At 44.3% G+C, this 23,004-nt stretch overlaps 1 protein-coding gene across 2 annotated transcripts in view; it reads right to left on the bottom strand.

Annotated features, from left to right (window-relative positions):
- Nucleotides 1–22,462, bottom strand: part of ephx2 (epoxide hydrolase 2, cytoplasmic) — a 28,811-nt gene extending 6,349 nt beyond the window's left edge. For both annotated transcript variants that reach the window (XR_013811933.1, XM_079738721.1), the window contains exons 1-15: nt 22,291–22,462; nt 21,912–21,990; nt 21,330–21,486; nt 20,530–20,720; nt 15,205–15,327; nt 14,663–14,734; nt 14,444–14,539; nt 12,677–12,755; nt 12,168–12,202; nt 11,668–11,694; nt 9,940–10,025; nt 1,565–1,676; nt 1,012–1,083; nt 808–847; nt 220–322 (exon numbers count right to left, since the gene is read on the bottom strand). Coding sequence is in view for 1 of the 2 variants with exons in the window: in XM_079738721.1 (XP_079594847.1) it covers nt 220–322; nt 808–847; nt 1,012–1,083; nt 1,565–1,676; nt 9,940–10,025; nt 11,668–11,694; nt 12,168–12,202; nt 12,677–12,755; nt 14,444–14,539; nt 14,663–14,734; nt 15,205–15,327; nt 20,530–20,720; nt 21,330–21,486; nt 21,912–21,990; nt 22,291–22,394 (1,376 nt within the window). In the remaining variant the exon portion in view is untranslated. The remainder of the gene's footprint in view (nt 1–219; nt 323–807; nt 848–1,011; nt 1,084–1,564; nt 1,677–9,939; nt 10,026–11,667; nt 11,695–12,167; nt 12,203–12,676; nt 12,756–14,443; nt 14,540–14,662; nt 14,735–15,204; nt 15,328–20,529; nt 20,721–21,329; nt 21,487–21,911; nt 21,991–22,290) is intronic.
- Nucleotides 22,463–23,004: the final 542 nt, after the last annotated feature.

Below are 23,004 nucleotides of genomic sequence, written 5' to 3'. Positions count from 1 at the left end.
AAATGTGTATGTATACGTGTGCACTTGTGTGTGCGTATTTGAGTATGTACATGTAAGTGTGTTTTTATGCATGTGTGTATGCGTTTATGTGCTTGCGTGTGTGTGTATTTGAAAGATACATGTAAGTGTTTGTTTATGTGCGTGCGTGTGTGTGTTTGTGTGTTCATGTCCGTGTGTTTGTGTGCGTGTGCGTGTGTGTGTGTGTGTGTGTGTGTGCACCTGAATCCTGAGGCCTTGAACTGCTCTATGTAGAACTGCAGGTCAGACTCCGTGACCAAGTTACTCCTTGGAATCTCTTCTGGTAACCCCACAAACAGACCACCTGTAGCACACACACACACACAGACACACACACACATAAACATGGACACACAAAAACAAACAAACATGGACACACACAAACACACACACAAAAAAAAAACACAAAGGTGTTTAAAATGTTGAAGAAATGTTTAAAATGTGTAAAAGATCAAAAAGATCTTTTGTGTTTTGTTTGGTGCGGCACACCTGGAAATTCAGTCATTCACCATGGACTTTCATTAATTTATTCACCATGGACGTTCATTAATTTATTCACCATTGACATATACTCATTCATTCCCCATGGATGTTCATTCATTCATTCACCATGGACATATACTCATTCATTCCCCATGGATGTTCATTCATTCATTCACCATGGACATATACTCATTCATTCCCCATGGATGTTCATTCATTCATTCACCATGGACATATACTCATTCATTCCTCATGGATGTTCATTCATTCATTCACCATGGCCCTGATGTGGGCGGAGTGTCTTACCTCTGGCACAGACCCCTGCTGTGCTGATGTGTGGGATGTCCTGTAGAGAGAGAGACACACACATTACACACACACACACACACGGGGCATGGTTGTGTATGGGGAGAGTAATGTGTGGAAAGTGTGTTTTGTGTGTGTGTGTTTGTGTGTCTTTTTTAGGAAGTGTGTGTGTTTCTGTGTGTGACAGAGTGTGTGTGTCCTCACAGGCCTGATGTCGAGGAAGAAGATGTTGAACGTTCTCTCCAGGTCCTTCCCTAGCTCGGCCTCCGCGACCCCCTGAGAGAGAGAGAGAGAGAGAGAGAGAGAGAGAGAGAGAGAGAGAGAGAGAGAGAGAGAGAGAGAGAGAGAGAGAGAGAGAGAGAGAGATTGCTGATGGAAGACATATCCCATTGAAAAAACAACATGTGTGTCTTAGTGTGTGTGTGTGTCTCACTGTGTCTTAAAGCGTGTGTGTCTTAGTGTGTTTCTGTGTTTGTGTCTCTTAGTGTGTGAGTGTGTGTCCTAGTGTGTCTAAGTGCGTGAGTGTGAGTCTTACTGTGTGTGCATCATACTGTGTGTTTGTGTCTTACCGTGTGTGTGTGTGTGTGTGTGTGCGTGAGTGTGTGAGTGTCTTACTATGTGTGTGTGTTCGCTATGAGTGTGCGTCTTACTGTGTGTGTGTGTGTGTGTGTGTGCGTGCGTGCGTGCGTGCGTATGTGTGTGAGTGCTAGTGTGTGCCTATGTGTGTGTCCTAGTGTGTGTGCGTGTGTGTCCTCACCAGCTTCTGGAAGTAGATCTGATAGTCGAAGATCGGGACGGCTTTGATCTTCATCAGGGGGTCCGAGGTGGGGTCAAGGGGAAACAGAGGAGTGTTGAGAGAGGCCACCGCCCTACACACACACACACACACAGTAAGACACACAGTAAGACACACACACACACACAGTAAGACACACACACACACACCCACCCACACAAACACACACACACATACACAGTAAGACACACACACAAACACACAGTAAGACACACAAACACACCAACACACACACCGTAAGACACACACACACACACACCCACACAAACACACACCCACACACACACAGTAAGAAACACACACACACACAGTAAGACACACACACACACACACACTGTAAGACACACACACACACCCACCCACACACACACAGTAAGAAACACACACACACAGTAGGACACACACACACACACACAGACAGTAAAAAAAGACACGCATTCACACTACATTAGTAAGTAAGAAGAAGGTGCTGTCAAATGCCATCCTGTGTGTGTGTGTGTGTGTGTGTGCGCATCTTTTCTGTGTTTGTCTGTCTTACTGGGTGTGTTTGTGTGTGTTTCTTAGTGTGTGTGTCTTACTGTGTGTATGTGTCTTACTGCGTGTATGTGTCTTAGTGTATGTGCGTCTTACTGTGTGTTTGTGTCTTACTGTGTGTGCGTCTCACTGTTTGTGTGTCTGTGTGTTTCTTACCTGGTGTGTGTCTTATTGTGTGTGTGCTTGTGTTTTACTGTGCATGTTAGTGTGAGAGTGTACGTCTTTGTCTGTGTGTGCGTCTAATTGTGTGTGTATGTGTCTTACTTTTTGTTTGCGTTTTACTGTTTGTGTTTGTGCGTCTTAGCGTGCTTGTCTTAGTGTGTGTGTGTGTGTGTGTGTGTGTGTGTGTCTTTCTTAGTGTTTGTGTGTGTGTGTCTTAGTATAAAGGGCTGTATGGGACATTATTCAGAATTAGCATGTGCATACACATATTAAACCAAACTCATTCACATACTATATTGAAAACCTTGCACACATACAAGTGAAAAGCCTTTACATACACAACTGAAACACTCTCACACAATCAACTGAAAAATGATACGCTCACATACACAACTGAAAAACTTGCATAAAACTAGTGAAACCTTTTACATGGACTACTGAAATGCTTTCACACATACTAGTAAAATGTTCTCATATACACAGCTGAAATGTCCTCTCACACACACATGAAACCATTCATATACTTTACTGAAAACCTCACACACACATGCACACACACAAGTGAAAGCTTTTACATACACAACTGAAACACCTTCACTCAAACAACTGAAAAGCTCTCGTAAGAACTTGTGAAACCTTTTATACGGACTACTGAAATGCTTTCACACATACTAGTAAAATGTTCTCACATACACAGCTGAAAAATGTCCTCTCACACACACATATGAAACCATTCACATACTATACTGAAAACCTCAGACATGTATGTGAAAGTGTTTCTCTCATATGTGTGTGAGGATTTCAGTGAAACGGAAGGCATTTCAGTGAAAAACGGAAGTCGTTTCAGTGAAAACGGAAGGCGTTTCATTTGAATTAGAAGGTGGTTGAAAAAAGAAAGCACGCAATTCAGACAAAGAATAGATGTGCTATAGACACAGGCGCTACACTGATGTCTGCTGAACAACAGCCTAGCGCGTACACGAGGATTTAAGCTGCGTTCACACCAAACGCGAAGGGGCGACATGATTCCATACAAAGTCAACCTAGAGACACAAATCGGGCAATTTTTTCGCTAGAGAAAACCTGCGACAAGATTTGATTTGTAGCGCGACACTTTCGCCCTGCACGGGCGAGCGCGTTCATGAGGATTTGCAGCGCGACAATTTCGCTCGAGTTAAAAGATTTGAACTTTGCCGCGACATTCGCGTGATGACAGCCGATCAGCGTTCAACAGCGTGGCCACTGAGTGACGTAACGTAACAGCCAATCAGCGTTCAACCGGCCAACCGTTACCTGCAGTGTAGTCCGGGGTGAACCACAGCATGGAGGAGAAAGTGATTGTTGCCGTTTGCGACTCCCAGAGCTCTACATACAGTATAATAGTATATAAGATTATACAATATTACATATATCACGGCCAAAAGCTGTGTGAGCCTCCGAATGGCCGTAGCGGGGGGAACTCTCATGGGGATTTGGCTTTGCAGGGTTTGTTGTAGTTAGCGGCGTTGCTGTGGTGACCGGTCTTGTGTGTTCCAACTGTTTATTAGCGGTGGTATCTAATGAATCGCTGTCTAATCAATACTTCATTCACTGTCTCTTCCGTGGTCATTACAATATTATGAATAGACTGCGTCCCATAGACTAGTGTCCCCACCAAAGCTCAGACCAAACCTACGCCCTTGGTTTGAGAGGACATTTTTCAGCTGTGTATATGAGAACATTTCACAAGTGTAACGGGTACAAATAGTGCGCCTTTAAGACGCATGACGGACCTGGAAAAGGAAAGAGGCGGGAGTGAGAACGAGCGCGAAGGGGGAGCGGGAGATAGTGAAGGACCCCGGCGGTGTGCAATGAGAAGTAAGGCGGTTGCAAGCAGTTTTTTTTTGTTTTGTTTTATTCGTTTATTAGTGAGTATAAGTTAAGTCTAGTATGGTTTGACGTCAACTCGGTCGCTGAGAGTAGTGCGGCGGTTTTGAGCGTTTCGTTGCGGACTGAGTCTGGACGTCAGTGAAAGCGACGGGGGAAAGAGGCTCTCCATGTGCTTATTACGAGGAAGGACGCTGTCCTACATGGTTGCCTAGAGCTGCCCAAAAGCTGGGGACGTGTCAGAAGTTTGCCCTGCCAGCCATCGCACGTCCCGAAGTGCGATCCCTGCTGCGGTATCTGTAATCCCTGCACCACACCTAACCCGTACCTGCAAACAAGTCACCTTTCGGCGAAGTTCGCCGTTTTTAAACGTTTTTTTTTTTAGACCAGTTCTACGTCACCCAGTTAATGCGAAAATAATACGTTTGTGAAGGCTAATCTCCACAGCATCCGTATTGTTATCTGATATTACTGGCGGCTATGTGATTGTGGTCAGATATGAGAGGGATGAAAACGAACACGTAATGAAAAAATACACATCCGTGTGTGGTTTGATGAGTAGCTAGCAGTAATGGAAACACCAACTCTTACGGATCATTAAACCTGGACGGATGCAGTTGGGTTTAGCCTTAACAAACGTTTATGATAAAAAATTAGCCCTGACCCAAACGATAAATATTCTGATGATTATCTTTTCAGAATGAGAGAGCTTAAAGAGGATGAAGCATTGTATGTAGCACAGCTTGAATCAGGGCTTAAGTGCAGGTGGAGCTGGGCTTGGCTAAAGCTGGAGGTGAAAACGGAGGTGAAGGGACAGCAGTACAGCTTCCCGTTGTCACTATATTTTTTTAAAAAAATCGACAAAGCGGACTATTCCAAGTGCAGCCTTTTCGCTAAGGAAATAAATTATGGCAAAAAGGGCTCCCATGCTCTCATGACACACTGCCAAACAGAGGTGCACCGGCAACAAGTGTGCACTATATTAACAACAGCCCGTGTTCCACCTCATCCTGGTCCAAGCCCAACACAAAGTGCTTCCAATGGGCCTGAAGCAATGAGGGATCGCGTTAGGGTGCCTGTACCTATATTCCAGCGTGTTGCAAATGCAGAGGTGTGTATATATTAAATAGGCTTGTAGTTTACTATGTAAAAAAAAAGAAGATAACTATTATTTCACTTTTTTCATAGTAGGCTCATGCCATAACAGTAGGCTACATTACCAGGACAAATTGTACATGGTGTGAGTCAGTTTAGAGTTAGTTTAGATTAAATGTATTGAAAACACACTGGGCTAGCACTAACAGCTCTACAGTAGCAATGGCAATTTATGAATACTAGCCAAAGCCACGGTCACAGGGTTATAATAAATGGCAGGGCAAGGTATTAGCAAAAGTTGTACTGATGAAAATCTAATAATGCTTTCTTTGCCTGGGGCAATGGTTCTCTCTACCTTGGCCGAGCATTCCCTTCAGTTTTCCTTTACACCAGTGATGGTGAACCTGGCCCAAGAGCTGGCAAAAGACAAAGTAGCTCTGAGTCAGCTGAAGCTGTCACGCACATCAGCAGCCTATAAAATGGTGCATGGATTGGGGTTTACTTTTTCTGAGAGGATCTTCACCCATACACGGAAGTATCCATTTTCCATCAACCTCGATGAGAGTACTGCCAACGGTGATAAGAAAGGGCTTACCACCCAGGTAAGCTACTTCAACCCAGACAGGAACACTGTTGAAGTGGAACACCTAGGCTCTTTGGAGGTATTTAAGGTTAATGCTGTCAAGCTTGAGCAGTTGCTGGTCAAGTTTTTTAGGGATAACAACATCCCAGGGTCCAATCTTGTCTGTATGCTAATGGACTCCTGCGGTGTATGCGAGGCTGTAAGATGGGGTTGGAAGCAAGAGTTCGCAAAGATCACTGCCCTAACCTTCTCGATGTTGATGGTGACAGTTGTCACCACATTCACAACGCTGCAAAGGTTTTTACAGCTCCTTTCAGTAGTCATCTTGAGAAGCTGTTCAGTGATCTACATTCCGATCATCAATGGGCCACAGACCAGGTTGGTTAATAATATTACATTTTTGATGCAATGCTACTGACTGCAATGCTTTCCTCTACACTAAACTAATTTCATCTTTACATTATACATATCTGCTGCTATACTTACCTGTTGTATACTTACCTGTTGGGAGAGTGCATTTTCTAGATGTGTATTCTAGATCTAAAGGCATACGTTCTAATCTACATTATTTACATTTTTTCATACCTAGCCTACTGTCATTGTATGTATGTATCTTTCTTAAGCCCTTTGGGTCGGGGAAATGATGTGCTCGTTCTCTCTTTTCTCAGTTGGCGTACCTTAATGAGATATGCGAGTTCATGGGAATTCCTAGTACAGCTCCCAAAAGGTTTGTTATGCATCACTGGCTATCGGCTTATGATGTTGCCATTAGCACCAGGGCTTCTCCCTGCATACAAGGTTCTCTACTACGGCTTCATGGACAAGGAAGACAAGGCCCTCTACAAGGACCCCCTGGAGCAGCTATTTGCCGATTTCAACATGAACTCGCAGAAAAAAGCGCAGAAACGGATTCGGTACTTTCACGAGGACCTCAGAAAAAAAGGTAACTTATCGCAGTTGTTTCTTCTTGGTTCTGTGATTGCCTACCTGCACTATGGTTACCTAAGGATTGTTAGGTTTTGTACAGAACCTTGGAAGGTGTGGCATGAAGCAACCATAACTGAGCTGCACCTCAGTGTTTACACAGGAGTGCTGTCAATACTGAAGGAATATGTCATGGTGTTCCAGGTGAGTTGAACATTGAATGTTCCATTTATCATCAGGTTCTTCAAAAAGAGTTATGAGAATTGGATTATGATAGGACCTGGGTCTAGAAAAATAAATTATGCCAACCCAAAGTCTAATAATTCATTATATTTTCTTTGAGCACAGGGTATCTGCAGTTCCTTATTATGTTGTTATGCTTTTTCATAGCAAAGTGATCCCAGTGAATCCTAATACTTTTCCTGAGCTATAACTGGCATGCATTCCTTGTGTGCTATTTTGTGCATTGAACCACAATGTTATTTTCTTTATAGGGCAGACAGACACTTGTCCAAACACTGCATGACAAACAGCTGCAAGTTTTCATGAACTTCCTGGCCTGCTCTGCCAAATCTGAACACCTGAATCTGATGCCCAAATCCCTCGCTACTATTGAACTTGACAACAAGCTGCTACCTTTGAGGGAGATGTATGTGGGACGGGAGGCTAGTAGATTCAGATCAGAACATCCACAACATCCTGTGAGTACATAAAAATGAATGATTAAAAAATTGGTATCGATACTCAGTATGGTTTATCTCCATTTTAGGGGTGCCCAAGAACGTGTAACGTTTTTCCATATAATTCCACCTACTATAAGTATTGTTGATCTGTTTCAGCTGCTGAAGCCATTCCTGCAGGAAGTGTCCCAGGCATACAAAACCTGTGCAAAATACCTGCAAAAGAAACTGCCTTTGCAGAGTGAAACTCTGCAATCTTTGTCAGCTGTGGACCCAATTGTGAGAGGGCACTCCCTAACCACGGTCAACTTGAGGAAGCTCACACATATGATGGGTCACCTGCTGCCACCAGATGCTGACACAGACCAAGAAATTCTGCGTTTTAATGTTGACCAGGCGCTTCCCAGTTTTCAGAATGGAGAGGATAATGTCAAGTGGTGGGCCGTCGTCTTCAATACAGGGAAGTATCCTGCACTGTGTCAGGCAGTCAAGGCTGCCCTCTCAATTTTCCATAATGCCCTGGTTGAGTCGTCCTTCAGTGTCATGTCATGGGGAACATCATTGATCAACATCAATGAAAATCACCACCCTCAGTGCTGTGCAGACTGTTAAATACACTTTGCAGACCAGGAACCAGACTGGGGTGGAAATGTTCAGAAGGGATGATTTGAAGTTTGGGGAGGTAGATAGGAGGCTGTGTTCCAACATTAGTGCAGCTGGAACTAGGGACAAAGCCCAACGACAGGAAAATCAGCTTGAAATCAGGGAAGAGTTTGCAGGTATGCTAATCATTTACACTGAAACTGAAGACACACACCGTGCGCAGCCCGAACAGAACTGTGACTCAACAAACTAACGCTGCGCCGGTACACACACACACACACACACACACACACACACACACACACACACACACACACACACACACACACACACACACTGCACTGGAAGGGACATTGCACCACTGTGCATTCCGTGCATATACCCCACACAACCACACATTGAACTGAATTGTACAGTAGTGCTGGTTTACTCGAATAACTGTTCAGGACTGAAGAAAAAGTGTTTTTCTTGTCTGAGTGTTATAAGTGTTATTAATGTTATAATATAGATATAATTGGATTGGGATTGTGATTGTGTTTTTAACGTTTAAATGCACATTTGGTGATTAAGCATGGAAATGTGCTTTATGTTTTCCCGGTTTAAATGTTACTGTTGATTGGAACAAATGTATGCATACTGTGTTGAATGTTGGCAAGTGTTTTCATTTTCTATTTTATTTATTTTGTATTGGGCTACTTACCTGGGGTTAGGGGCGCTTCACCTGTTTAGCCGAATATAAGTAAAGAAGGGGGGTGGTGTCAGGTCTCAAACACTGCACACACTTTAGGCGGTCCCTCAGGACATCCTGAATCCTACATTACCCTGTCTAGTAGGCTACCGTTGACCTAAACGGCTAAACAGCGCACAACGTGTTCACTCACCTGGACATTGAAGCCATAGGCATTGGGTGTGGGGGGCCTAGATCCTGTCCCACTCCAGACTAAGAACTGTGTTACCCCTACAATAATCGGCGGCAATAATCCCGACCGTCACACTAGTATGTGTGAAAGCATTCCAGTAGTCCATGTAAAAGGTTTCACTAGTTTTTATGCAAGTTTTTCAGTTGTGTATGTTAGGGTATCATTTTTCAGTTGTTTGTGTGAGAGTGTTTCAGTTGTGTATGTAAAAGCTTTTCACTTGTATGTGTGCAAGGTTTTCAGTAGAGTATGTGCCTGAGTTTGGTTTAATATGTGTATGCGCATGCTAATTCTGAATAATGTCCCATACGGCCCCTCATATCTTAGTATGTGTGTTTGACTTAGTGTGAAACACACACACAAGCACTGAGATGCACATTGTGAATCTTAGTGCGTGTGTGTGTCTGTCTTAGTGTGTCTCAGTGTGCGTTTGGATGTGCGTGTGTCTGTGTGTGTGTGTATTAGTGTGTTCCTGTGTGTGTGTGTTTTCATCTTAGTGTGTGTCTGTCTTAGTGTGCGTAATCGTATTAGTGTGTGCATGCGTCTTAGTGTGTGTCTTTGTGCGCGTCTTATTGTGTGTCTTTCTTAGTGTGTCTCAGTGTGTTCTGTGTGTGTGTGTATCTTAGTGTGTGTCTGTCTTAGTGTGTCTCAGTGTGTGTGTGTGTGTGTGTTTGTCTTAGTGTTTCAGTCTGTCTTAGTTTGCGTGTGTGTGTCTGTCTTAGTGTGTGTGTGTATGTCTGTCTAAGTGTGTTTGTGTGTGTGTCTCAGTGCTTGCATATGCATGTGTGTGCACGCGTGGGTGCGTGCGTGTGTTTGTGTGTGTGTGCGTGTGTATGCGTTTGAATTTGCATGTGCGTGTGTGTGTCTTGGTGTGTCTGTCTTAGTGTGTGTGTGTGCGTCCTAGTGTGCGTGTGTGCGTTTGTGTGTGTGTGTGTGGGTGTGTGTGTGTGGGTGTGTGTGTGTGTGTCTCACCGGACTCTCTCGGGGAAGTACTGGGCCATGCTCCAGACCAGGGCCCCGCCCCAGTCGTGACCAATCAGGGTCATCTGAGGGATGGCCTGGCCCCGCCCCCAAAACACACAGGCCGTCACGCACAACATAAAAACGCACAACACAGCAATGTCATCTCTCTCTCTCTACTGTTAAAGGGGTGATATCACACCACCAGGTGTGAGTGTGAATAGCGGTTACAAGCCGTTGCCTCTTCCTGTGTTTTAGTGGCATCACAGGTGGGCGTGACCACCCACATGTGTGCTGATAGATCAGTCTACCAGCCTACCCAGTGGACTGAAGCAAACATTGCTCATCTATCCATCACACAGTGAGAAGCGCCAAACGCAAGTAGCTTTGTGGGCGGTTCTATGGCGATGTTGCTATTTTACCGGCGGATAAATGACTCTTGCGCCCGACGCAAATCTAAAAAGGGTTGGTCTGAAGTAGCATAATTACCTGTAGGTGTGGTTTGGGCGTAACGTGCAATAAACCAATGAGAGTGCCAGCTCCCATCCCCTTTAAGAGCCATGAGCGCATTTGAATCTAACGATTTGATATTTTGACAGCGCGTTTGCAGTCTCCGATGAGACAGATGCATGAACACATGAATTTTAAACTTCAAATGGCTCAGTTTATGGCCAAATAATATGGCCTAATTCACACATGGAATAGCGTTTTCTTCCACAACTTCGGCAAAGAAAACTTATGCTATAACACACATGATATGCGGTAACTGTGGTTCTATTTAATGATATACGCAATACATTAACAAACATTGTTTCTTATCAGTATTGTATGCATTATCGTTAACGACTTGTGTTCCTAATATGCATGTGTCCCCCTGTTAATATACATTGCCATGGACTGTATTATGCGTTACGTGTTTAGTTTGCGTGTGTTTAAACAGATGGACGCACACAAGCGCGCCTGCATTCATTAATTATTTTACACATACGCGTTCCCGCATTCATTCATTCTTTTTAACACTCACTCGCGGTAAAACAATGTTTTCTCATGATCAAATACTCATCAATCCTAAAAGTTATGGGCTTGTACACAATGTCTGTGTTAAGAAAATATGTGTTTGCAGATGCATTGATTTAAAAGTACAACTTATTACTGCTGTATCGGCTGTTCTTTCCCAAATAATTTACCAAGAGTGTGTGGCTAGGTGTATGCACGAGGTGCACAAGCAACATTATGCATGCGCCCTTAAAATAGCATCTGAACAACGCGCCACTGACTTTAAACCAGGTATATCCTGTTTTGTGACGGAATTGTTTTCTGAAACTGCAAAATAGCACCAGGGAACGTTTGCCCCAGAACACGCCTCCTCCTTTCGCCGAACTGCCCCTTGGGGCGCAAGATCATTCCCTAATTTACCGACGCGTGGCGGCGGAGGGAAAAGAACGCTCTGCGCCAGTTGCAAACTAGCAACGATACATGCGTCAGTGTAGAAAGTAAATTGCGCTGGATGCAAGATAGGGCCCCAAGACATATACACAAGACACAATCTACGATACAAAAAAAAAACTAACACGCTCACACAAGTATTAGACTGACTGAGCCAAGTGAGGCTGCTTCAACCATTAATCATGCACACATGCACACACACACACAATCTAAGATACAAAAAAAAAAAAACCTCTAACACACGCTCACACAAGTCTGGACTTTGGGATACGACCCCACTGTGCGGTGACTCACCAGTATGTCCATGAAGGAGATAAGGTCCTATGGAGAGAAAACATGAATGTGACTGTTTAAGGTGACACATTATACCACGAGGTGTAAGCCGTTACAAGCCGTTTTGAAAACGGCGTCTTCTGACATCACAAGTGGGCGTGTTATTAAAGTGGTCAAATGCTGTCAGTAAACATTGAACTTTGAGACCCTAATGACCACCAGATTTGAGTACATGGTAGATGTGGTTCATTTTGAGTGTGTGTGTGTCTGCCTGTCTGTCCGTCTGTGTGCCTGCCTCGCTGTCTGCCTGTGTGTGTGTCTGTCTGCTTCTCTCTGTGTGTGTCTGTCTGCGTGTGTGTCTGTATGTGTCTGTCTGCCTCTCTCTGTGTGTGCCTGTCTGCATGTGTGTCTGTCTGCATGTGTCTGTCTATCTCTTTGTCTACCCGTCTCTCCATGTGTCTCTTTGTCTTCCCGTCTGTCTGCATGTTTCTGCATGTCTGTGCACTTGCATGAGCCTCTACCTTACAAAGTTGTTCCTGGGAGTATTCCTCAATGTCTGCAGAAACACACACACACACACACACACACACAGTTAAGAAATGTAAGCAACCTTTCTGACTTGTTAGAGCTTCAGAAGGGCATGTTTAACTTAAAGCAACTAGTTAACCAGCCGGTAAACCAGTTAGTATGTCAGTCAGTTAACTGGCCCCTAAAAACAAACACAACATATGAATAACACACAAGAGATTATGTTCTGGTCACAACTTAACTTAACTAAGACCGTGGGTGCAAATCCCTTACGCAAGACATGTAAGGTAAAGGAGAGACTGTGAACTTTAACACACACACACACACACACACACACACTAACGCTAAGAATCACACACACACACACACATTAAGAAACACACATACACATTAAATAAGAAACACACACACACTAACAAAAAGACACACACATACACTTACAAATCACACACATATACACTAACAAACAGACACACACACGCACACACACCCCCACCCCTACCTTCGGGTGCGGTTGACTCTCCATATCCCTTCATGTCCGGAGCGAACACACTGAAACCTGCTGCTGCCAGCGCTGGAATCTAGAGGAGTACAGTACAGTAGAGTACGGTAGAGTACAGTAGAGTAGAGTACAGTATAGTAGAGTACGGTAGAGTATAGTAGAGTATGGTAGAGCAGAGTATAGTACGGTAGAGTACAGTATAGTAGAGTACGGTAGAGTACAGTAGAGTATAGTAGAGTACGGCAGAGTAGAGTACAGTATAGTAGAGTACAGTACAGTGCAGTAGAGTACGGTAGAGTAGAGTACAGTATAGTAGAGTACAGTAGAGTGCAGTAGAGTACAGTACGGTAGAGTACAGTAGAGTACGGTAGAGTAGAGTACGGTAGAGTAAAGTACAGTAGAGTACAGTAGAGCACAGTACAGTAGAGTACAGTAGAGTAGAGTACGGTAGAGTACAGTAGAGTGCAGTAGAGTACAGTACTGTAGGAGCCAGAATGCAGAAGGAGACAAGTTTCTTTCATTTTGTATTTTTGTGTTTCTCTGAGTTATCCCTCTTTAGTGGCTGGACCATGCGTGTGACCTTGACATCTATATAAAGGCGACACTACCTGGGGGGAGGAGCTTGAGCAGGAAGACACAGTCTTTGACCTTGTGCCAGAGAATAGAACTGAACCCTTGATTATCTTTGCAAACGTTATTTTGAATTACCTGCAGGAACTTTTGAGTTTTGTATTTTCATTTAGTCTAATTACAGACAAACAGATTGGAATGTTCAACTTTAAACCACACTGGACCTAGATTTATTTGGATTTAGTATGTCCGGTATAAGCGTCAGACTTCAAGCTCAGCCAACACAGTGGTAAATGTGTAATGTGGGTAAAAGTAGGCTAAAATGGGTAAGGTCAAGAATTAACCACAACAAGTAAAGTACAGTAGAGTGCAGTAGAGTACAGTAGAGTACAGTAGGGTAAGGTAGAGTATGTTGGAGTACAGTAGATAAGAATACAGTATAGTACAGTAGAGTACAGTACAGTAGAGAAGAGTAGGGTATGTTATAGTAGAGTACAGTAGAGTACAGTACGACATCTGTTGTTAGAGTCAAGGAGAGTGCAGGAAAGTACAGTAGAGTAGAGTACAGCAGAGTACAGTAAAGACAGTACAGCAGAATACAGCAGAATATAGTGGAAAGGAGTAAAGTAGATTAGAGTACAGTAGAGTACATGACAGTGCAGTAGAGTACAGTACAGGTGCAGTAGAGTACAGTAGAGTACAGTAAAGTACAGTACAGTAGAGTCCAGTAGCGTGAAGTACAGTAGAGTACAGTACGGTAGAGTCTAGAGTACAGTACAGTAGAGTTCAGTACAGTACAGTAGAGTACACAGTAGAGTACAGTAAAATACAGCACAGTAGAGTTCAGTACAGTACAGTAGAGTACAGTAAAATACAGCACAGTACAGTGGAGTGCAGTACAGTAGATTACAGTAGGACAACTATTGAGTACAGTAGAGTACAGTAGTACATGTATTGTTTGAGTGGAGTAGAGTACAGTAGAGTACAGAAGGGAAGAGTAGAGTACAGTAGCATATCCATTATTAAAGTAGATTACAGTAGAGTACAGTAAGACATCTATTGTTAGAATGGAGTAGATGGGGTAATAGAGTAGAGTAGAATGGGTAACAATGAGTGTGAGTGCATGCGCGCATGCCTGTGTGTGTTTGTGTGCACGCACGCGCTTGCGTGTGCGTGTGTGTTCAAGTGTGTGCCTACCTGATACCTCCAGGAGTACCAGCTCTCGGGGAACCCGTGACAGAGCAGTACGGGCGGTCCGTTGCCCATGGTGACATAGTGAGTCCTCACCCCTGGCTGGGCACACCCAAGCACACCCCCCCACACACACCGTTACCCATGATGCACCTCGCCCGCCGGCTGGTAACACATGGTGGGGATGGTAGCCATGGCAACACAGCATCTGGTGGGATACGGTACCTTGATGCTGACATAGCCGTGGGATACGTTGTCGGGACGGCAGGGCATCGGAGGGTCGTCCCCGGTGGACGCCTGTGACACACACACACACACATACACACACGGGCACACACACGCATGCATACGTGCAAGAGTGCTCACATACACACATGCACACGGGCACACACATACACACACACACTTGAATATTTGCAGAAAATTGTCTGACTTATTTGAGCTTCAGCAGTTAAGCAACCAGCTAACCATTGTGTAAAGCAGCCGGTAAACCATTCAGTTAACCAGCCGGTAAACTAGTCGGCAAACCAGTCAGTAAACCAGTGTGTAAACAAGTGTGTGAACCAGCAGGTTAACCAACAAGTAAAAACATAAATTTAACCAGTCAGTAAACCAGATTGCAAACCAGTCGATAAACCAGCAGGTCAACCAGTGTGTTAACCACTGTGTGAACAAGCCGGTAAACCAGTGTGTAAACCAGTGTTTAAATCAGCCAGTAAACCAGTGTGTGTAGCAGCCGGTGAAACCAGTCAGCCCAGAAGTCGTACCGGGAGGCTGGTGAGGGAAGCCAGCCGGTTCAGAGCAGCGGTCAGCTGGTCCACGCGGACCACCGTCAGACCCTCTGCCTCCGCAGAGACCACTGACTCCTCCTCCTCACACAGGTAGAGAGTCTGGGGGGAGAGAGAGGGGGGAGAGAGAAAGAGACAAAGAGTGGGGGGAGAGAAAGAGAAAGAGTGAGAGGGAAAGAGAGAAGAGAGATCAATTATAATTCATCATAATCATGTATAACTATAAACCAGAAGTAGGCACGAAGTCTGTGAGTTAAAACAGGAACCGTGGTTCAATTCCCTCGCTTGTCCCATCTTCTTTCTGGCTCAGAGTCGACACCAGGCCATGCAGGATAACTCTGTGTGTGTCACAGGAGTGTGTGTGTCTGTGTTATCTCAGATCACAAAATAAGTTTTATTTTAGAAAAACCCACTGTCAGTATTTGTCGTGGAAATATTAATTGTAACTATAATACACAATTATAAACATTACATTAGTCTTGCTTATATAATTACCGGTCAATCTAAAGGGAACTGTTTACATTCGCCTTGGACCTTAAGATACCTCACTTCCTCTCTCTGAGATAGGAGTTCACATTTTGATTCCCACTGGAGCCACTAAGTCTGATACTGGGGCCAGGAAAATCTACTGACTTTTTTGTTGTGTAGATTCCTTAAATGGTGCTTTTCCACTGGCGGGTTCGCTTCGGACCCAGCACGCCTCAGCCCAGTAGTGAGGGTGCGCTATAGCCCAGCTCAGTTACAGCTCGCGTTTCCACCGCCGACAGTACCCTTATAAGGGCGGAGTTTAAGCCGGATGGCGATAGCCGCGGCAGCTACTTAAGCATCGTGACCTCATAGCAGCCTCACACAGTGTAGCCTGCTAATAAATCCAAGGAAAGAGAAGAACGCACACAATGAACAAAGAGCAACAATGTAGGACATCCAAGAAGGACTTAAAACTTTTGCGCGACATTTTCTTCAACACACGAAGCTTTCGCTGTTGTCCAGTACCTCGCGTGCACTGTGTTTGGTTGTTGTTATCCCCCGTCGCACGGAAGGGACGATTCTGTCGACCAATCAACGGACGGCGTGTATAGATCGAACTTGCCGGCACCCTTTCAGGCGTCTCAGTGCCCCAACGGAGGAGTACAGCGAGAAGAGTACGGCTCAATACGGCTCACTCCGGGTCACGCCCACTTTTGGTGGGCGTGACCGTGCCACACCTTTGCACACCGAACCGACCCGCACCCTCACTTTCTTCAGATGCCTTCTGTTGAATTCCTAGGGTGGACTAATGATTTATAAGTCTGTCATTTTCTTTCTTTCTTACTTTTTCTATGCTTTTACTACTGGTTTTATGCCTAATTCAATGTTCTCATGCTCTTATTTGCTATTATTTCCCGTTGTAGAATTATGTACTGACCCTTGTATATTGATATATTTGTGAGTAGCACAAATTGCAGCAGTGTATGAAATGGGTTATATGAATAAACTTGCCTTGCCTTGTGTTACTGTGTGTGTGTTTATGTGTGTGTTGGTTGATTTGTTAGTGTGTGCCATGCAGGAGGTATCTCCCCGAGTGTGCTTGTCTGTTAACCCATATTTTTTATCTCGGTTTATATTTAAATATCTGACTATGTATTTTAATATCTGTTGACTAGATATTCAAATATCTGTTGACTAGATATTCTAATACCTGTCGACAAGATATTCTAATATCTGTAGACTAGATATTTAAATCTCTCTCTCTCTCTACCATGTGTTTAACTTAAATTCATTCACTCCACATCACATCAACCACCATTGTGTCTTTATCTTTCCATCGTCTCCCCCCCCCCCCCCAGCGAGGGCTGTCGGCGGGAGAACACAATGAAGAACGCGGGCTGCAGGAAGTACGCCTTCAACTCCTTGCAGCTCAAGGCCTTCCCCCGCCAGTACCGCCCCCCCGACGGCACCTTCGGCAAGGTCGAGACCTGATTGGCCGCCGGAGGAAAGGGGCCAGAGTTCGGACCGATCGGACGATTCCGAACTGTCTTTTTATTTTTCGTTTTTTACAGATTGTGTGTGTCGGCGTGTCTGTGTTACATTGAGTGTGTGTGTCTGTCTGAGAGTGTGTGTGTGTGTCAGTCTGTTTGACTGAGAGTCTGTGTGTGTCTGTGTTAGACTGAGAGTGTGTTTGTGTGTGTGTGTCTGTTAGAGTGAGTGTGTGTCTGTCTGAGAGTGTGTTTTTGTGTGTGTGTGTCTTGATCTGAGAGTGTGTGTGTGTGCATTTGACTGAGTGTTTGTGTGTGTGTCTGTATTAGAGTTAGTGTGTGTGTCTGTGTTAGAGTAATGTGTGTGTCTGTGTTAGTGTTTGTGTTAGGGTGAGTTTGTGTCTGTCAGAGTGTGTGTCCGTGTGTATGTGTGTTTTTTTCTGCTGAACTTGGTGGCTTTGTGGAGGAGGGGGGAGGCAGGGTAAGGGTTTTGCACAAATCATGTGGCCTTCTGGAATCTCCGTCAAAAAGATAGGACGACTTGTGTTGCGTTTTTTTTGCGTACTCGTGCACTGAAGTTGATTTTGTATTTTTTTTTTACAGTTTACTCTTAAAGTGGGGGGGGGGGGGGGGAATAACACACCTTTTGTAAATAACCGCTTCAGATGTAGCAAGCATTTCGTTATTTTTGTCGCAATTATGTCAAAATAACAGTAGAGACTCGATAAGTAGATTGGCGAACACAGAGCTTGCGTGTTACTGACGGATGTCACAATCTCTGTTTGTCAATCTACCTATCGAGTCTTAAAAACAAAATGGCGTTGACGGGTGATCTACTGATGGTATTGTGTGTATAAAATGTCCTTTTGAATAAACATCTGTACACTTACAAAGTTCTCAATGCCTCGTTTTATATGTTAAGACCCTTATTATACTACCAAAGAAGTGTCGGGCTACTTTTAGCCTTTTAAGTGGTTTAAAATAGCGATTTAGTTTTTACCATAACAAGCGCCCCCATCTTTCCAAGTTTATAGCGTTTTGATAGAATCGGCTAAAAACAGTCAACTGAAGAAAGCGTGTGTGGGGGGGACGTGCGACGTCTGGCCTGCAGGGGGAGTATGGACAGGTTGCGAGTGCACGGGATCGGCCGGGGGGATTGGACCTGGTGGTGAGCAGGTGTCTGCACTCAGGCCAATCAGGGAGGGTGTACTTATGTGCCTGCTTTCTGTTGTAGTAGAGAAGGAAAACCCGGAGCACGGACCCCCGAGATCCCGCACGAGGGAACCCACACGAGCCCAGCAGAGAGAGACATTGTTGGAACGAACCCCTTTTTTGGTTACCTTTTCGAGTTTTGTGTTCTCGTTTAAAAACAATAAAAAGAGACCTCCCGCTGAGGGACAGCAACCCTGCCTGCTCGCCTTTGTGGATTTGTAGCCCTGCTACAGCGTCTATATGCGGTCTTTGTGCTCCAAAACGAACGTTTCAACTCGTTATCATACAAAATATATTCCAAATCCATTTCACACCGGAATTACCCTTTAAAAGGTGACATATTACACCACCAGGTGTGAGTGTGATTAGCCGTTACAAGCCATTTTGAAAACCTGGCTTGTAACGGCTCACACCTGGTGGTGTAATATGGGACCTTTCAATTAATCACAACAGACTTCGTTTGAGACCGTCCAGACACTGTTTTATGTTGCCTATAGTATGGAAGTAAATCTGTGACATCGGATATTGAAAATAAAGCCATAGAATTCTAAGCACTGAATACTTATGCATTGAAATAACGTATCTGGATTTTTTGCCTCTGAATTTAACTCAATAAATCATATTCAGCTTTATTTTTCAATGTTAAAAAATTCACAATCAAATATTCAACGTTAAAAAATTCAACGTGAATATTTTCAATGTCCCCAAATTCAACTTGCAAAATTCAGCTGCAATATTAAATGTCTAAAAATTCAGTGTTAACATCCGGGGACCAAAGGAAGAGCAATCAATCCTAGATGCTAGATCGCGGTCAAGCAAGGAGAGTGGGAATAAGAGCGTCACTCGCTGGTTCTTTCTTTCTTGATACAAACGTTAATTCTAAACAGCATTTTACACAGTAGCCTATAATAGGAAATGCTCAAAGGTAAATCAACGTAATTTAATGCTGACTGTAGCTTTTTATGGAGAGAGAAGCCACCGAAAAGTGTGACCCTAGGGGGCACATTTTCTGCAACATGCACGAGTTTGAAGCGTAGACAGGCATGAAGTCGTTCACGTTCGGAAACATGCCCAAGCTTTAAACTTAACGTTTGTATCGTCATCGATCACTCGGATTGGGGGTATTCTTTTTGTGACACCGGATGCACTTTAAGTGGCTGGAGCAAAGCAACGGTTGATATGCTTCTGTGGTGGCATAACAAGAGCGCAACGAGCGCGCAGAACCAACACTATTCCGCACCGAGTGACAAGATACAGATATGAGGATGACAAGTTAAAAGCAGGTTGCTGTCGGGTGCCTCTTCCCGAGGCACGCCGTGCTTCCACTGGAACTACAGGCTGCTGCCACTTTAATTGCACAATACTGTCGGCTCTGCGCTCTCGTTTCTCAGTGGGCAGCCGGCTTCACATACAGGCATTATGTTCAATGTTTACTTCATAGTGCAGTTGCATTATAACAAAACGGTGTGCATTATAACAAAAACATAAATAAAACATAAGATCCCCTCCCCCCCTCTAATGGTTATTAAATGTGCTTAATAAATACATTTGATTTGATTTGATTAGCATTTTATAGACCGATACAATGGATAGGGCTTTTAGTAAGGTCCACCACCGTTGCTTCTCTCCCCATAAAAAGCTACAGTCAGTGTTTAATGACGTTGATTTACCTTTGAGCATTTCCTATTTTAGGCTACTGTGTAAAATGCTGTTTAGAAGTAACGTTTGTATCAAGAAAGAAGAATCGAGTGACGCTCTTATTCCCGCTCTCCTTGCTTGACCGCGATCTATCATCTAGGATCGATTGCTCTTCCTTGGGTCCCCGGATGTTAACACTGAATTTTCCGACATTGAATTTTGCAGCTGAATTTGGCATTTTGAATTTGGCGACATTGAAAATATTTACGTTGAATTTTTTAACGTTGAATATTTGATTATGAATTTTTAAATAAAACTAAATAAAGCTAAATATGATTTATTTATTTGTTTGTGTGTGCCATGTAGGAGGTATCTCCCTGAGTGTGCTTGTCTGTGTTACTGTGTATTTGTGTCTGTGTTAATCTGTCTGTCAGTCTGTCTGTCTGTTAACCCATATGTTTTATCACTGTATATATTTAAATATCTCCCCCTCCCTCACCTGTTGTGGTGTGACCCCCAGTCCCTTCAGGGCGGCTGTGAACAGGGCGGGCTCTGGGACACTGCAGCTCTCCCGGCAGGACAGCAGGACCCGGTCAAAGTGGGCGTGGAGAACAGAGAGGAGGCGGGCCCAGCTGGGGCCACTGGCCGAGTCGTCCACCCAGTGATTGGCCAGCACGGCCGTCCGTATCCCTAAAGGAGGGAAGAGAGATGATAGAGGCGGTTGGGTGGGAGAGAAGGCTGAGAAAGAGGGAAGACAGAGACACAGACAGAGACACAGAGAGAGAGAGAGAGAGAGAGAGAGAGAGAGAGAGAGAGGGTTCCGAGGATGGGTGGTTTAAGTCAGTGTGTGTGGTTGTGTGTGTGTGCCTGTGCGCGTGTGTGTGTGTGTTTCTGTGCCAGTGAGTGTGTTATGTGAAACAGAGCTTTCTCTGGACACACAACAGCAACAGCACATGACACTCATCATGGTTACCATGGTTACCGGAAGTGGTATGTGGTGCTCTTTAAATTAATGGTGTGTCCTGGGTTGTGCGTCTGTGGAAACCAGTGTGTGTGTGTGCAAACGTATGTTTGATCTGGTGTGTTTGTTGATGTGTGTGTGTTTGTTTTTCTTTGGGCGTGTGTGTATTTATGTGTGTCTGTATGTTTGCGTGTGCGTTTATTTTTTTGTATGGACATACGGGTTGGCATGTGTGTATGTTACAAATGTGTGTGTGTGTATGTGTGTCCATGGGAATGTAAGTGTATGTATGTGTGTATTTATGTGTGTGTGTGTGTGCGCGTGTGTACGTGTGTTACCGTGGCGATGCAGACTGAGCGCTGTCTGCAGGACGGTCTGGTCCGCTTCCACCTCCCCAAGGCCAATCAGCAGCTCTCTGACTGACCAATCAGGGGGCAGCGTCAGGCCTTGTGTCTCGGCGTCTGTCACCAGCTCAGAATCCAACTCTAGGATCATCTATACACACACACACACACACACACACAAACACACTCTCTAATGAGGTCGATAAACTACTTCCTCATTTGAGTGAAAGGTATTTTAATAGTCTAAACCTGCTAAACGCAGCCTTCATGTTAGTTTAGTGATTCACCACCAGTGGACACTGATTCTGTTTAACGACACAGTCTCTCCCCAAATGTGTACGTGTGTGTGCGTGTGCGTGTGTACATTTGTTGGAATCTGAGTCACGTTGCCATTGTTAACCAAATTTGGTATGTGCGTCCATGTTTATGTGTGTGTCCATGTTTGTTTGTGTCCATGTTAATGTTTGGCATGTGTGTTTGTGTCGATGTTTGTGTGTCTGTGTGTGTGTGTGTCCATGTTTTTGTGCGAGGTCGCATTAGCGTGTTTAAGCATGTATATGCGAACAGTGTCCTTACCTGAGAGAGAGAGATGTCCCCTCTCTGCGCGCGTGTCAGGACGCCGTCCATTTTACGTGCCGTATTCCACACGAAACCGCTGACAAGCGCACACATTATACACTTTAGAACACTGCAGACCACTCTCTTTGAGAAGTATACATTTGCATTTCAAAAGCAGGTGAACAATAGAACAAAAAGGGTTTAAAAAAGAATGAAAGTTAAAAAGGTCAGGTATATAGTATAATATATAATATAATAAGTATAAACGTTAAATAAAAAATATGTATACATATCAAATATTATTCTCTCTCTCTCTCTCTCTCTCTCTCTGCAGTTGTTAGAGTGGCACGGAGTTCTGAAGTGTCCATATTCGTGGGTGTGCGTCCATTCATGTTACCCTGGCAGTCGGTGCAGCTCCTCAAACCGTTGGAACATGGCCCTCAGTCCGGGTCGGACCACCACCCCCCAGAGGTCCATCAAAACCGCTTTCTTGGGCTCCATTCCTTCACTTGCAATTCGACTTTAAACGTCGCCTGTCTGTCTGAGCTTTTCGCGTCCGAGCGGTTAGACTTCTCTCTGGCTCTGGAGGCGGCGATACTCTGACTGAGGCAGCCTGCTCTCTGATTGGCTGGAATGCACCAAGCTACTCACACGCCCACGTCCATACCCACATACAAGTACACGCAAGCTAAGACACACACACACACACACACGCACACACCACACACACACACACACACACACACACACACACACACACACACACACACGCACCCACTGCAAATAATTGTTTGTAGACAGTTTGTTTGACAGTAAATTACTGTGAAATCACTTAACAGGTGCTAACTGTGGTGTTCACAATATAATACTGTAATTTCAATTTTCACTGTTATTTACTGTGATATTTGCATTACAAGGATTTCACAACATGTTACTGTACTTTTTCCACAGTAAAATACTGTATTCAGACCATTCCCTGTAAAAACACAGTAAATTACATTAACGAACTGCATTGTGGGAGGTCCCGCAACTTTTAACTGTCAACCAGCAGCAGATATTCTGCCATTTGCCGCCAAGTGAAGACAGAGGAGGAAGAAGCTTCACTGATAAG

The sequence above is a fragment of the Pollachius pollachius genome (genome assembly GCF_949987615.1).
Source record: "Pollachius pollachius genome assembly, chromosome: 6".
Classification (NCBI taxonomy): Eukaryota; Metazoa; Chordata; class Actinopteri; order Gadiformes; family Gadidae; genus Pollachius; species Pollachius pollachius.
This window is presented reverse-complemented; position numbering and strand designations above follow the sequence as displayed.